Below are 15981 nucleotides of genomic sequence, written 5' to 3'. Positions count from 1 at the left end.
ACTTAATTCAGTAGTTTGAAACTACTACCAAGATTCGTTATATTACTATTTTCAATGAATATCTTAGCTCAGTGGTTTGAAAACCACTGAAGTTTTTTTAGGTAAAGTCTTAGGTTAGGTTATAGGGATCTTAGCATGAACATTTAATATAAATATTATTGTTAACTCGATATTAATTTAAAATTGATGAAATTTTATTTTGTTTAAATTTTAAATTTTAATATTAATATTATTTGTTGGTTGGACTTATTAAATAAATAATTATTAATTGGTGTCTATCAAATTTTAAATGAATTACTTGAAATTAATTAAATTTATCAAAATTGAATTTAAATTTTTTTGATTTTAATTGTTTTTAATGTTGATTTTATTAATCAAATTAAAAATTAATGATATATCTAAATTGATTTTAAAAACCTGCTTACAATAATCCATGCCGGACCGGAGTACAGATCTAACTTTTATTATTATTAATCTTTGTCACATAAAGCAAAAGGATGGGATTAGATGTAGTGAGCTATTTTGAGGGAGACTGAAGGGGGTAGGGGAAGCAGGCATGTGGATCAGTGGGGGAGACACCAAACTCATCAATTAACCCTCTTTGAAATTATTTGTAAAGCAAAATAAAAACCCTCTTTGAAATTATTTGTAAAGCAAAATAAAAAGGGAAGAACCAGTTACTCCCCCCAGTCTTTTTTCCTCACTCTTTTTTTTTTCACTTCTTACATTTTGCTTCGTACAGTAATGCATTTTGTTGTTTTTGGGCGACAGAAAGGAAAACCCCAAAAGCTTAAGCTTACCCTTAAGTTTCTACACAGCCTTGCCTTAGTTTCCCTTTGAAGAAACCAAAGATGCCCAGACCAGGTCCCAGGCCTTATGTCTTTGAGAAAAAATCTTGGCACAGTGATGGACACCAACCCATCAGAGGTTCTCTTGTTCAAGAAATTTTCAGGTTTTCTATTTCTACTCGGTTTATTTGTTTGTCAGTCCTTTTTTTCCCCTCTCTTTTTATGTGTTTGATTTTGTTTTTAGAGTTGTAAATGAGATTCATAGCTCAGCAACTAAGAAGAACAAGGAATGGCAAGAGAAGCTCCCTGTTGTTGTCTTGAAAGCTGAAGAAATTATGTATTCCAAAGCAAATTCTGAGGTAAAAAATAATGTTTCTCTACATTGGGTAATTGCTTATTAAGTGTGTAATGAAATACCCAAACCTTTGATCACAATATTTTCAAACTTTGTTTGTAATATAGATGCATTGGGCACTATTGATATATGAAGCTCATATTTTGTATTCACAGGCTGAGTACATGGACCTTAAAACTCTCAGGGATCGAACAAATGATGCCATTAACACAATCATTAGACGAAATGAGAGTACTGAAACTGGAAAGGTTCTTCAACCTTGTATTGAAGGTACCCTTTCACTTTTCTTTGAATTTGAACCCAATTATGCATATTTGCAATGGGATCTTTCTGGGAATTTTCTGTCTTGATTATGAAGAGCACTGGCTTTAAATGTACCTTGTGATTTATGTGTACATTTTTTTGGTGGTTAGCTGCTCTCAATTTGGGTTGCACAGCGAGGAGAACCTCGAGGAACCAACGAAATTGTAGCCCAAGGTGTTACCTTAACCCAAGTACTCAAGAAACAGAGAATACCACTCAAAGAAATCCCATGACCAACCCACATTGCTTGGCTAGCTATTCTGGCTTTGAATCTGAGAAACACACTGGCTGGAATGGCTATTTCACTGCTAACAAGTTTCATATTGCATCTGAGAATGATTCTCTTCCTATTAATAAAAAATGCTTACCCTTACAAAAGTATTCAGTTTATCCTCTTTACTATGGTAACGATCTTAAAACCGAAGAACTGGAGCATGGTTTTGGGATCATCCATAAGATGATTTCTGATACAGTAGAGCCTGCTAAGATGGTTGCCATTCATAAGCTCCTTTCTTTGGATGTGGAGTCTTCAAATGGGATGAACCAAATAGATGCTAGAAATACTTGTAATAACCCACACCACAAAAGTGCCTGTGATCTATCGTTGCGGTTGGGCCCTCTTTCAACACCTTGCCTGAGTGTTGGAAACGATCGGCCAGCAATTGATAAAAGTTTGCCTTCCTTTCATAGGAGGAACAGAAATGACCCCTTGAACTTATCTTCAAATTCGAACAACCAGAGCGTTGAAGGGGAACATATATATGTGGATGCATCAATGAGAAAGAGAAAGACAGTTAATGATCCTACAATGGATTGACAACTTTGTTTGTCCTCCGAAGCTTTTCCTTACAGCCATTCAACTGGAAGCCTGAAAAGTGCAGGATCCTAGACTCAGCCCCTTTAGACCATTGACATGAACTTGGTGAGTTTGTGCGGCTGTTTGTTTGTCTTTTGTAGTGTTTCCGTAGTAATTAAAATGTTGCAAGAATGAGAGTAAATAATTGAGTAGGTTCCAGTCTAAATGTGGCAATCAACAACGAACTAAGGGGACAGACCCTTGATCCGCAATGTATAAAGAATATTCTCCTTTACATGTTGCTGCTTGTGCAACTTATAACTTAGGGTTGAAAATGGATGGTAAATTTTGGACCCCTATATGCTGTAAATTCGTTGAAGATTTAGATATAATCTTTTAAATATTTATTTTATAAATACATATACAGGATCAATGAGCACAAATAGATTAAAAAAAAACATATATGAGATCAATCAATAAGCACAAATTGATTAAAAATCGGAATATTTCGAACTAAAATTGACCCACCTAACAAAAAAACTTATACTTCTAGATCTCAGCTTTTGTCAATAATAACAAAGTTTTGTTGGCATTCTTATTTTGATGTTGATATTATAGATGTTTGAATTTTTTTTAACATAATGATTTATTTGACCTTATAAATTTACGAATAAAGTTACTTTGACTTTTCATTTAGCTTTTTGCCTTTTTTAATATTTAAATTTGTGTTGTTTGTTAAATTATCTCAAAATAGATGGAAATGATGGTGTGTTAATTTTATTGATGGTGGGATGCCATGGCAAAAAATTCCTTGTGGTCCCTTAGCACCCTCATCAATTTTTCTTCCTCGACGAGGCTGAGTTTGTTTGAAACTATCACTAGAAGTGTCTCGTTATTTCCTAAAAACATATATTTTGTGTGAGAAGTTTTGCTGCCCGCGCAATAGAAGAAAGAAGTTTTGTGTGAGAAGTTGAATCAAGCGAACCCGTTTTTTACCTTAGTGGTCGGAGTACCTCTAGCTCGAACACTACTCATTGCAATTCTGGGTCTACCTCTAGCTCTTTCTGCAAACTTGAGAAGTCAGATTTTCACAAATGGCGGTTTTAAGGGCATCAATCTTAGAAAAACCAAAAAACTTATTTGAACTCAATCATCTATAACATCAATAGCATATACACATTATACATCATCAGGAAATTTCGTAGGATCGAAAATATTAATTTGTATTAATTTGTATTATTCATCAACTTGTACAAGAACATCTTTTAACAGATAAATCACGGATCTATCAACAAGTTGGATAATTACACCGGTTTCATGCAAAGGACTTACCTTCAAATATGAGTAAATAGATGATGACCTAACATTTATTGATACTCCTAAATCGCATTTAGCTTTCTCAATTTTGTCATTTGGTAAATTGGATGGGGAGTACTTACATTAGGTGAAAATATTCAAAACACATTTTACCAAAAAATATAGGCGACTCTATATGTGAGAAGAAACATGTTTCGACATACATTTGATTATATGCCTTTACTCTTCTTTTTTTTTCATTGAAGAAATTTTCATGCAAAATGGAAAATACAGGTTTTACACAACATGAATTTTTTATTTAATGCTTAAATTTGTAACTTTTATTCTTAGACACTATAAATAGAAATCCTTCGCAATTTTAAAAAGTATTGTTGACACTGAGACGTTCTAATTCTCGAAATTCTCTCTAGGCTTTCTCAACTTATTTCGTTGCTTAACCTTATTCTTAATCACACAAAGCCTTTCTTCACCTTACAAACCATCACTTGGTTGTTGTATTCAGTACTACAAGATCTACTTCATTCCTTAATGTTGGTACATTCTATTCATTTATTTGCAACACTTTCTTTCTCGGTCAAAATTAGGTTTAGAAAGGACATTTCACATATTATTACTTAAAGGCATACAAAAGGTGTAATACAATGATGTGACCAAGGAGTTTTCCCTTTCAAAAAAATGTATGAAGTTAATGTGTAAATATTAAAACCTAAACAAACTGTACAACATATGGAGGCCAAGTGAGGTAAAAATAAGTCTTTAACTCGTTCGTTGCCTTAAAAAACGAAGTGAGACGAAGAAGTTGCAGAAGAAAAAGAGCTATAATGAAAATCAATTTGCAATCTCTGGTGAAGAGTGAAAGTAGAGACTTTGCCCTTTTTCTCTTCTTCCTCGAGCTCCTCAACTGCTATGGCCGCTAGGAATATTTTTATATATTCCCTGCAACATTCTTTCCCGCTGCATATTACCATCTCATCATCCTTCTTCTTCTTCTTCCCGTACATCAAACTTGAATCATCGAACTTCAACATGTACGCCTGTTTGCACCCCTCGAATAGCCGCTCACCCAACGTATCGATGATGTAATATGCCTTCGATTCGACCTTCAACACGAAGAAATGATCGTTCCAGCTGATGATATACACCCTCGGCTGACAATTGTTTGTTTCGCAGCTTTTTATTTCGTTCCATATCTCATCGAAAGACATTGCTCCTTTCAAGAACTCGAATTCATCGGGACTGAAAAACCCTGTGAATGATTTTTCATGGGAGACGGTAACGGGCCTGACATCGGCTTTTAGGACGGTCTCGAGATCGAAATGTTTGTCGGGGAAGGCATTGGTGTAAGCTGTGTTGGAACAGAGCTTACGCCATTCAGAGGAACCCTGTGTTATGAGGTTATCGAATTCAGGTCTCGTTGGCATGGAGGCATGGTTTGAATGGAGCCGGTGAGCGATGACGGCGACCAGAGCGGTGCAGGCACTCTCCCCAGCGGCTCTTTCGCTTCGTTGGTCAAAGGAAGCAAAGAACACTTGAGCTTTCAGCCTTGCTCCTCCATTTCTGCTCACTAATTCTTTCACTTCCCACCAATATTCTCCCTTCTGCACAAGGTTGAAATGTTTGGCAGTGTGAATAATGAATACTAGACTCCTTAACACCTCAAATTAAAAAAATTCTATAATTTTAAAAAATTAATTAAAACATTTTAAATTTTAAACATCAATATAATAAACCTAAATAACAAAACTTCATGTATTCGTCTGCGGTCAGATCGGTTCTCTGTTTTTTTTTTTTATAATAATTTATTCGAATGAGACAAATCCACATTTTCGTTAATAAAAAATATTTTCCTTGTTTAACATTGTATTTTGCGGTAAAAATAAAATAAAATTTGACCAGACAAGACAAAACGAACCTCGGAGTCAACGACAGAACAGGTTTGAGGGTGCCCGTCAAAGTCAAAACCCAAGAGCTCTGTTTTCTTCGCTGACGATCTAAAACTTAATCGTCTTTTCTTCCACGACAACATCCTTACCATGTAGTTCTGGGCCGGTACCAACTGAGTTTCCAAATTTCGGGACGATTCCAACTCAGGTCCTAAACTCAGCTCGCCGCTGCTGCTTTCACTCGTGGTGGTAGAGTCATTCCCATTCATACCATCCGAGTCAAATACCAGGGACTCATCAAAGTCGAAGGAATTCAGTTGATAGTTATTCTTTTTCTCCTTCCGGCGGGTTAACCTCTTCACCATCTTGAAGAACCCATCTTCCTTGTTTGACTCGGTTGAGTTTTGGGCACCTCCTGTCGTGTCTCTCACCTCCGCAAAACTCACCAAAATCTTAACAAAGAACAGAAATGAAATCTAGATAAAGTCAAGCGGAACTCACAAGAAAATGGTACTAAAATATATATATTTGAAAAACAGAGAGAAGACATTGCAGAATTAATTTGGGTAATTCTAAGGTATCGAATTCGAATCTTGATAAACCGCTGGAACTTACGGAAAGAGTAGCTTCGATGACCACACCATTAACGTTCAACGTGATGGGAAGCTTTCTTTCAATCTCGGAACACTCCATTTCAGAAACCAGCTTTGCCAAATCCAAAGAAACTTTCCCCGCCACCGCCAGTTTACGTTTTTCTTCGCAATTCTTTCCCTATATTTATAAAAGAAATCAATACCAAAACGAAAGCCTTCCCCCCAAAAAAACTGGGTTTTAGTAATTACTTACAAGCAAGACATCGAACAAAACATCCCAGGAACCGAAACCAAGATCTTTGGAAACAACTGGGAAATCACACAAGTTGTCAAATTCATCATCGTCCCATTCAATTGATTCCTCATTTCCTAAAATTTTCTCACTGCTGCGATTCCATTTATGCCTTGAAGACGACGATACATGAAACGAAACCAAACTAGGCTTGGGTCCTCTCCACACCATTTCAATCAACACGATTTTCTTATCATCTTCTTCCTCATTTCTAGTTATCCCTTCAAGCTTCAATGGCTTCACTTTCACGTGCAATCTCTTCAATGGATACCTCAGCCGCCACTTCATCTTTTTGATAAAAAGGAAATGGAAATCGGTATTTTATGGAAATTTTTAAGACTCCTAATTTGGGTCTTCAATTTGTAGAAGACATCGAAGCAAAGGGCCGAGTTAAAGAGGGCGTGTTCTGGTTTTTATTGGTTACATGGCGAGTTCTGATTGGGCAGGATGAAAACACACTGTGGGAAACTGCCACGTCAAACGCGGACAGGAAATCCGACACGTGAGTTACGCGTAGGTTAAACTAAACGAAAACATATCCGAAAAACGTTTTTTATAATTTTATTATTTATTTTGTGTAGAGTAGACCAATTAAAAGACGTGTGGATTTGTTGGTAATCTTTCAAGTCAAGTAACTCAAAACCAGTTCAAGGATATATCCTAGCTTCACCTCTAAATATAAACAAGGAAAGAGTGCGATCCACGTGTGATGTGCCAAAAACATTTGCTGTTTTCAATATCTCTGCCCATCACGTGCTTTAATTTTGGTTATGGATTGGTGACCCGTTTTCCCGGTTCAACTTTTATGTTGGGGCTAAAACTTGCTATTCACATTTGGTGGCATTGACTGAAATTCCATTTGGTTTAATATAATTTTTTTCTATTTTTTTGTTATTTTTAAATTAATTTTCTCAAATTCAAATCGAATTAATTTTTATAATTAAATAAATGGAATAATAAATTGGTATAAGACTGTCAGAGTATCACTGCCCACTCACTATCCGATAATTATTATTTTCCGTTTAATTAAATATAAATATTAAATACCAATATTTAAACACTATATAATAAACATAAATAATTATTTAAACTTTAAACCCTAGATATTAATATTGCACAGATTAAATCCTAACCTTAATGCTAAATTTAAAAAATTATATAATGATTCATTTGTTTTTTAAATTTTATACAAAAAATTATTTTAACTCTCCATTTATTTTTTCGTCTTTTTAAACCTTTAAACTTACTTTTTTTTTTCAAATCACCTAAAAGTAAATGCAAAATTTAAAGTTTTTTAATTTTATTGAATTTGTATACACATGCATTGTCACAAGGGTGATTGGTTAGCTTTTAATTAATTTTTTTAAAATTAAAAAATTTAGAAAATTATTTTAAAAAATATAAAAATATTTTTTAATATTTTAAAAAAATAATTAAATCTGATATGTCATTTACATGGCAATCCACGTATATTAAATAGCGAGTTAAAATAATATTTTTTAATAAAATTGGAGGGTTAAAAAATTATTATACCTCTTAAAATGGACCATGTCGAAAAATGTTACAAAAAAATAAAAATAATATTCAAAACTTTAAAAAATCCAAAATTTTATGAAAATTATAAGAAATTATAAAAAATGGTTAATTATAAAAATTTTATTTATCAATGTGATAAATTTAAGGATTAAATAAATAAATTACTAAATTAAATTCATTGATGTCTTGTTTTTTTTTTCTTAATTTGCTTTGAATGAGTTTTTTAATATATATGGTCTCTAATTTATGTGGTTTTAGTTTGAAATTTAATCATCAATATGCTTAATTTTTTTTAGAGTAAATTACTTAGTTGGTCACCCAATTTTTAGGGCGCTTTTATTTTGGTCATTCAAAATTAAATTCTTGACCCAACTTTTAGGATGTTTTTATTTTTGTCACTCAAAATTAAATCCTTTTAATTTACTCACCCAAATTTTAGAGTGCTTTCATTTTAGTCACCCAAGCGTTAAATTTCTAACGGAAGTTAACTATATACGTCAAATCATGTTTATACTTTCATTTTAGTCACCCAATTTTTAGGTCACTTTTTATTTTGGTCACCCAAAAAATATTTTTTTAAGTATTGATTGGGGTAAAAAAAAATCAAGGAGTAAAGTGAAAAAGCGATAGAAACTAAAATAATACACAAAAATTGTCAAATTGTACTTGTTTATCCCATTGATGAAAATTTTAAATTTGGGTTTTGAAATATAAATTTTCAAATATTAATATTCAAAATTATACTAACAAATCGGGTGACATTACCAATGGGTAAAAAAAAAATTAACATTTTATTTTGATATTTTAAAATTATTTTCATCAATGGCATAAACAAGTACAATTTGATAATTTTTGTGTATTATTTTAGTTTCTACCTCTATTTCACTTTAATCCTTGATTTTTTTTACCCCAACCAATACTTAAAAAAGATATTTTTTTGGATGACACAAAATGAAAGTGACTTAAAAGTTGAACGACCAAAATGAAAGTGCAAAAATGACGTGGCATTTATCGTTAACCTCCATTGGAGATTTAACGCTTGGTTGACTAAAATAAAAGCGCCCCAAAAGTTGGGTGACCGACTAGGAATTTACCCTTTTTTAAAAAATTAAGACTTGAACAAATTTATTTATTTAAATAGACTCAAATTGAAAAAAAATAAATGAAATTAAGATGATAAATTGAATCACAAGTTCTGGCTTATTAACTTAGACAGTGCTCTCCTTATTTAATAATAGAGTTTGAATCACAATTGTACAAAAAATTTTGTTAACTCGACTAATTTAAACCTTTTTTTTTCATTCAAATCGATTGAATATTCACCTATATCTCTAACCGAACAATTGAGAAATTGTTATACTACCATATATAAATATTGAAACTTTTCATTATATTTTGTTGGGATTGATATTTGGACATGATAACTGGAGAAGAATTCTATACGCCATCTCTACGAATCTTAACATTAAGTATGACCCTAATTTTGTGTTGATTTTGATGGAGCAACAAACTCTAAATGCAGATAGTCTCATATAGTTATATTAAAAAGATTGTGTATCTATTATGGTATATTTGAAGGCTTAAACAAGAAATTATTGTTTTGTTAACAAAATAGTAATAATATTTTATAGTGGAAGCAGATGGAAAAGATACATCATACAGGAGGGCAGATCTCCACACACTACTGATGACAGATATTCGATGTACCCAACAATTTATGGATGCTTTCGGCTTACACCACTGTTTTCAATGAATGGGTTTCTTTGTGAGTTTTTGCTACCAAACATCCCTCAATGAATGGGTTTCATTGGATGTTTGCATGGTATAAGTGGAGAGGAGAGTTTATTCACCACCTTCCAAGATCCCTGCGCCTTTTCCACCAAGTACCAATAGTGTTGGAGATGTGTTTACTAATCTGGGAATCTGCACTACAAGAGATCGACGAACCTCCTTGACTTGCCCCAACTGCTTTCACTTTGTCTTTACTAATTTTATCTCGTTTTATACCCAATAATAACTCACCTTTCCTTGGACTCAAGAGCTTTTCTGCTCCAGAAAGTTGTCTCTTTCTCATATTATTATTCTTTTTAGTCCAAATCCAGTGTTGTCATCTCCCACAATTAATTCAATAAATGTATTCATTATTCTATCTGCTGTTGTGTAAATAAAACTCCAGTTTTAAAAGTCACGCCATCATTTATAGTTTGTTTTAATTCAAGTCTTTTAAAACGTTTAATATATTTTTGTTCATATTTGATTTCGAGACGTTTGGTATACGCATAATCTATTTATGTTTTGTTCAATTTATTCCATTGATTTTTTGATAAAAGCGGTATTTAGATTTTAAATTTTGATCTCAACAATATGATACAAAATAAATAAATTACTAGAAATTAATACACAAATATTATGTCCGTAAAATAATATCAAAAAACAAGAAAGATAAATTAACATTAATTATAATGTTGGAATGATCTAGAAACAAACTAAAGATGCGTCAACTTGACCAAAAAATTTGCATTATAGCCTCGCCATCATCAAATCAATATGACGATGAACACCGGTCAATCAAGAAAAATTGTAAAAAGCCTCAAGAGACCCACCACATTAGTAACGCATAAAAGGCCAAGTCTTAGATAGCTTATATCCTCTTCATCGTCTCAAATTTATCGTCATCACTATGATTTATCATGATAAAGCATTTCAAAATCGGTTCTTAATATGTTCGGTACCACTCTTATATTGACAAATCATCCATATATGTCAGAACATGACTTAAAAATTAAAAGTAAAAAAAAATCACATTTGCTTTTAGAGAAAACAAACTAAACAAAATAAAAACTATGAAAAATGTCAACAAAATAAAATCACAAGACTATAGATAAAACCACATTATACAGAAATTAAAAACAAAATAAAACTACGAAAAGAAAATGTTAAAGAAACCACGACAAAAAAAAGTAACTCAAAAATTTACACCATGATCGACGAAACAAAAAGTTCAATTTAAAAAAGTTGAACCACTAAAAGATTTTCTATGATTGAAAACTATTCATTCAAAGAAAATTTATTATTATTACACTTCAACTTGACTAGGCACTATGTCACATCTCTTCCGTGACCAAGGTATGCATGACAACCCAAGACACTCATAAGCAAATTAGGTTTACTAACTTATTAGCAATGATCCAAACATTCTGAAAAACAGATCTGCTTAAAGTTTGGTAACCTAATACTCACTCTATTAAGTTATAGTTAACATGTTAATTTGAATTGTAAGAGATAGATAATAGGGAGTTTAAATTTTCTTTGAACTTTATCTTGTAGGTAAGTTTGAATTTGAATTATTGATATAATTCAATTTGCATAGTAACGGGAATTTAACTATAAATAGAAACCTCTTCCAACCTCAATTTTATCATTTATCATTGAGTTATTGCAATAACTAATTTCTTTAGTGTTTTTAGTTTCTTGCTTGTTTTGCCTTAGTTGCTTTTTAGCCTTAGAATTATTTAAGATTCTCAACTTGAGTGCTCGGATCTTGATGAAAGCTAAAAGATTAGTGAAAGATGATAAGGAGTCTTAATGAAAAATATATTTTAGTTAACTTTGAAGTTCCTAAATAATAGTTCTAAATTTGGAATTAGATTCAAATAGGAGAGTTGTGAGATATGAAAATTTTAGATATTAGAGTTCTAAGGGACCTAAATGAAAAATATGCATTCATGTTTTGATTTCTTTTGGCTTTTATGCTTGAATTTTTTGAAAATGATTGGTATGGTGATATATTCATATGAAATTGTATTATAGAATATGACATCATGACGATAACTGCAATGATATGTGTTTTGATGATAATTAATAATGAAAAATGCTTTATTAAATGAGGTCGATTAGCATTGCGTGAAATAGAAAATAAGTAGGGGATATAAAGTTTGTTTACACAGTTCAGCTTCTTTGTGCCTGTGGAGCCTAAGTCAATGAGAAGTATCAATTATCTTTAAACTCTTACACAGTGATTCTAAATCTATCACATACTCATGACATTTTCCTCGCTTGTATTTTTAGAGACTAGAACCCTCGCTACTAAATTCACTCCTGTGAATTCAACAAGTAAAACCACAAAAAAAAAAAAAAGAAAAAAGAAAAGATTTTACTATCAATATGCACTCACAATATATAGTTCCTCACTTGAGCAAATTTAGTGCTCTCAATTTTAGGTGATTCGATCTGATCTAATCTTTCAAATATATTTCCCCATGTGATATGATCTTCATTGATGAGTTAGATATCATTCACATAATCAATACTTCCCATAAACATGATTTAATAAATTGTCAACAATACAAATATGGAAACTAAATTAAACAACTTCAGTGGTTAGGGAGTGGGCAGTCCCTGATAAGCTTAATTGCCTTTTCCATAGTTTTCAACAAAGTTCTTAATTATATTATTTAGACTTATATTTTATTTATTATGAATTTAGGGAAATAATTGGAGAAAAGGGAGATTAAAGTTTATTTTTGACAAGTTTTTACGGAGTGGGCTTTCAACTTACACTGCTTTAGTATTTTGGCCATAACTTGATCTACAGAACTCCATTTTAATTCCATAATATATCGTTTCAAAGGGAATTGTAATATATAACCGAAGTTATTTCATGATTGTGCCTAAAAAATGTCATGTAGGTATCTAAAAATGGCTCGGAAGTTTGAAGTGAAAACTTGCCAATAAATCTGGAAAAATTATGCTTTGTCTAATTAAGGCACTTTTGTATTTTCTCCATTGTGTGATTTCTCCCCGTAAATAGACATTATTAGGTTAATATCTAGAGATAACCAACTTAGTATTTTTTTAAAAAAATTGTGTTTTATTTTCTCCAAGAATTTCTAAACTCTATTCTAGTAATACTTGTGGCGAATAACATAATTGGATATAAGTTACTTATGCAATTTATGTTATTTGGATATGCAATCTAATCTAAATGAATCCCGCTGATTTGCGTTTGTTGGTTAGAATTGGGTCTTTTTAGTTCTTAATTCTATTGGTAAGCTAAATCCTAAACGCTAAGTTATAAGGTTGTTTATTAATAAAAGGAATAATCTTTACGAGTTTCCTCTTAGTTATCAACAAAGTAAAGAGAAATTGGTTATTATGCGCAACATTGGCAACTATAATTAATTTATTAAAGAAAACCGAAATTATTTTTACATCAATTATCAAACACATAAATCAAAATTGAGATTTTAACGTTGACTGGATTCTCCTTATACTAATTTTCTTATATTTTATTTTGTGATATTTTTTACATTGTTTTAATTTTAATTTTAATTTTTTAAAACCCCTTAATATTTGTTTTATTTTTTTTAGTAAATGAATAAAATTATCACTAGTCTTTGTGGATTCAACCCTAGTTACTGCTATCTACTAATATTTATATTTTTTAGTAGGATTTTATATTTGTAAGTCTCGACAAAATGTACAAAACACTTGACAATTGTATGATATTAACACAATCTATGTTTACCATAACTTGGCCCTACCTAAAATATAAACCTCAAATTTTGTCCAAGATTAATGACATTTTAGGTCCACCCGTATATTCTAAAAGAAATTAAAATTAAAAAAAGAAGCTAATTTATTCTATTTTTGATTTATTATTTAATAAAATAATACATTTTTTTCTTTTATTAAAAATATTAAATATAATTTTTTAATATTTACACTATAGTAATATATATTATATAAAATTAATTATTATGTGCTATAAATGACATTACATATAAAAATAATATATCAAAAAATTAAAAATAGGTAAGACCAAGCTGAATTCTGGCATTGAATGTTAGAGTCTAAGCTTATTCTATATTTTAAACAAACTTAATTGTTTTATCCAAGCACTTTTTTTTGTCCAAATCCTCTCATATCTCATGTATCAGAACGAGCTTCGAATTTAAACAATTAGCCCCACTCATGAAAAATTACCTGAAATCACTCTACCTTTACGCCGAGTCTATTGCTTCTAGAGTAAGCGATAGATTATCTTGAATTGTTGAGAAGAAGAATTCTGAAGACTGCTACTAATAATTGTTATATATTTCCTTAATTTCATACACAACTGTATGACAACCTGATTAGCCGGCAAAAGCTTTATTTCTTGATGATAAAGACAATGACTTTATGATATTAATTCTCCTATATTTTGAAGCTTTCATGCATTGCTAATAAAAGACACCCTTATCATTAAGAAAGGATGGCCCATAACACTTGCCCTTTCTTTATTTTTTTTCCATGTAAAACATTTTCTTTTTCACAATAGAGGTTATTTAAGGATTGAATTTGAAACACGTATCCATTCAATAAAGATGTAATGAAATGTTATTTTGCAAGCAGGTGAGAGCAGTGGTTACGTTAGGGTTGCAAGTGGATGACAGAAGCATGAAAAACACAATACGTGGTGCAGGCAGGCATCAATGCATGGCAGCAAGAACTGGGCCATCATCACTCGTGCAACTGCTAAGGAAATGTACCCAATAAGGAAGGGCAATCCAACATGCCCATTTATTACCTCTGTATCTTAACGTTCATTTAACTTTCTTCGTATATTTCTTCACAACCGATTAGTCTATTAAATTTTAGTTGAATTGATATTAGTATAGATTCTAGTTATTATATAAAAAAGAACAGATATAATCAAAATTTATAATAAAATTATTTTAAAAAATAATCTGTTTTATTATAAGAAGATATTAAGTTGTCTACATTCAAATTTCAAACTTCATGTTGAAGCAATGGAAATGATTTGGTTTATAAAAAAATACAAAATTTAAAGTGGGTTTGAAGGAATAATTTTAACATTTTAAAGTTTTTTAAAATGTTAATATTACAGAATTTATAATTTCAAAACACTAATAATTGTAATTGCTTGGTTGGGATGAATAATTATTTAAAAAAAAAACTTAGGTCATCGGAATTTTACATATTAAAAATATAGAAAATATTCAATATGTGAATATCATTAGATTTCTAAAAATTTCTAAAAATTTATAATAAAATAAAAATTTAAATATGTATATTAAAATTAAGTATTCAATATTACAAATTTTTATCATATTATTTTAGTGTTAATAATTGATGCATTAGTCCTGTTAGTATATCACATATCATTCAAAAAAAATAGTTAAATTTATTTTAAAGTTAAAAAAATTTACTGCATGGGTTGGAATATTTAATTAAAATTGCAATTTAGTTGGAGTTCGGATTTTAAAATTTTAAAAAATAGATTAAAAAAAAGTCCCGCCACATTCAAATTTATTAAGGGCATTTGTTATCGTCATTCGTCACGCTCCGGTCAAAACATGCAATTAACTTAGCTCACCATGACGCCAACCTCGCGCTTGCCCTTCCTTAGGGTGCAATGGTCAAAGGTCTAATTTTAGTTTTAATCCCTACAAACTTTGAAATTTAATTCACTTACTTTGTTAGCCTCATATCGGTAAATAACGTTAGTTATTACTGTTCAGAGATTATGTAATTTTTTAACCGTAACCATGAGATGTGATATAGTGATAGCTTATATTGTCTTTTAATTATATGGTTGAGGTTTGATTCTTGCTTACGAGAATGAAACATATTTTATAGTCAATCAATTAGTTTTTTAAAGAACTCTCATAATAAACGAATTAATTATTGCTGTCGATAGTGGATATCCTGATTTTGACAAAAGAAAAAGAATGTTTTTGTTGTTATCTGATCACATAATCGAAATTTCATAATAATTTTTTTATAAAAATTTTCATGTCAAAATGGTATTATCATTTTAACTATTATAAAAGCAGATAATTAAATTATATTGAATTAAAATATAAGGATTAAATTTTAAATTTGGCATAATAAAAGGATTAAAACTAGAATTAGACCATGGTAAACAACGCTTGAAATTTTTACCGAACTCCACTGACTAAATTTAAAATTTCAAAACTTTTTTTTTTTTGAAAACTGGAACATTCACTGCTGGTGAGAGGAGAGTTATATATTTTTGAATTTTAACTGTATTTAAAATATTATATAAATTGCATTTTATTTTAGATATTAAATAATCCGTCGTTTTCCTTTGAA

The 15981-nt window shown here is 30.7% G+C and overlaps 2 protein-coding genes across 2 annotated transcripts; one reads left to right on the top strand and one right to left on the bottom strand.

Moving 5' to 3' along the window:
- Nucleotides 1–505: 505 nt before the first annotated feature.
- Nucleotides 506–2598, top strand: LOC107953779 (uncharacterized). The gene is made up of 4 exons (XM_016889186.2): nucleotides 506–952; nucleotides 1033–1147; nucleotides 1299–1413; nucleotides 1557–2598. Exons 1-4 carry the CDS (start codon nucleotides 852–854, stop codon nucleotides 2261–2263), a joined length of 1038 nt encoding a protein of 345 aa, XP_016744675.2. The 5' UTR covers nucleotides 506–851; the 3' UTR covers nucleotides 2264–2598.
- Nucleotides 2599–4139: 1541 nt separating this feature from the next.
- On the bottom strand, nucleotides 4140–6714 carry LOC121231974 (uncharacterized). The gene is made up of 4 exons (XM_041117217.1): nucleotides 6289–6714; nucleotides 6058–6213; nucleotides 5472–5894; nucleotides 4140–5157 (listed from the first exon to the last, which is right to left on the bottom strand). The coding sequence occupies exons 1-4, from the start codon at nucleotides 6613–6615 to the stop codon at nucleotides 4333–4335; spliced, it is 1731 nt and encodes a 576-aa protein (XP_040973151.1). The 5' UTR covers nucleotides 6616–6714; the 3' UTR covers nucleotides 4140–4332.
- Nucleotides 6715–15981: the final 9267 nt, after the last annotated feature.

Source organism: Gossypium hirsutum, chromosome A07, assembly GCF_007990345.1.
Source record: "Gossypium hirsutum isolate 1008001.06 chromosome A07, Gossypium_hirsutum_v2.1, whole genome shotgun sequence".
Lineage (NCBI taxonomy): Eukaryota > Viridiplantae > Streptophyta > Magnoliopsida > Malvales > Malvaceae > Gossypium > Gossypium hirsutum.
This window is presented reverse-complemented; position numbering and strand designations above follow the sequence as displayed.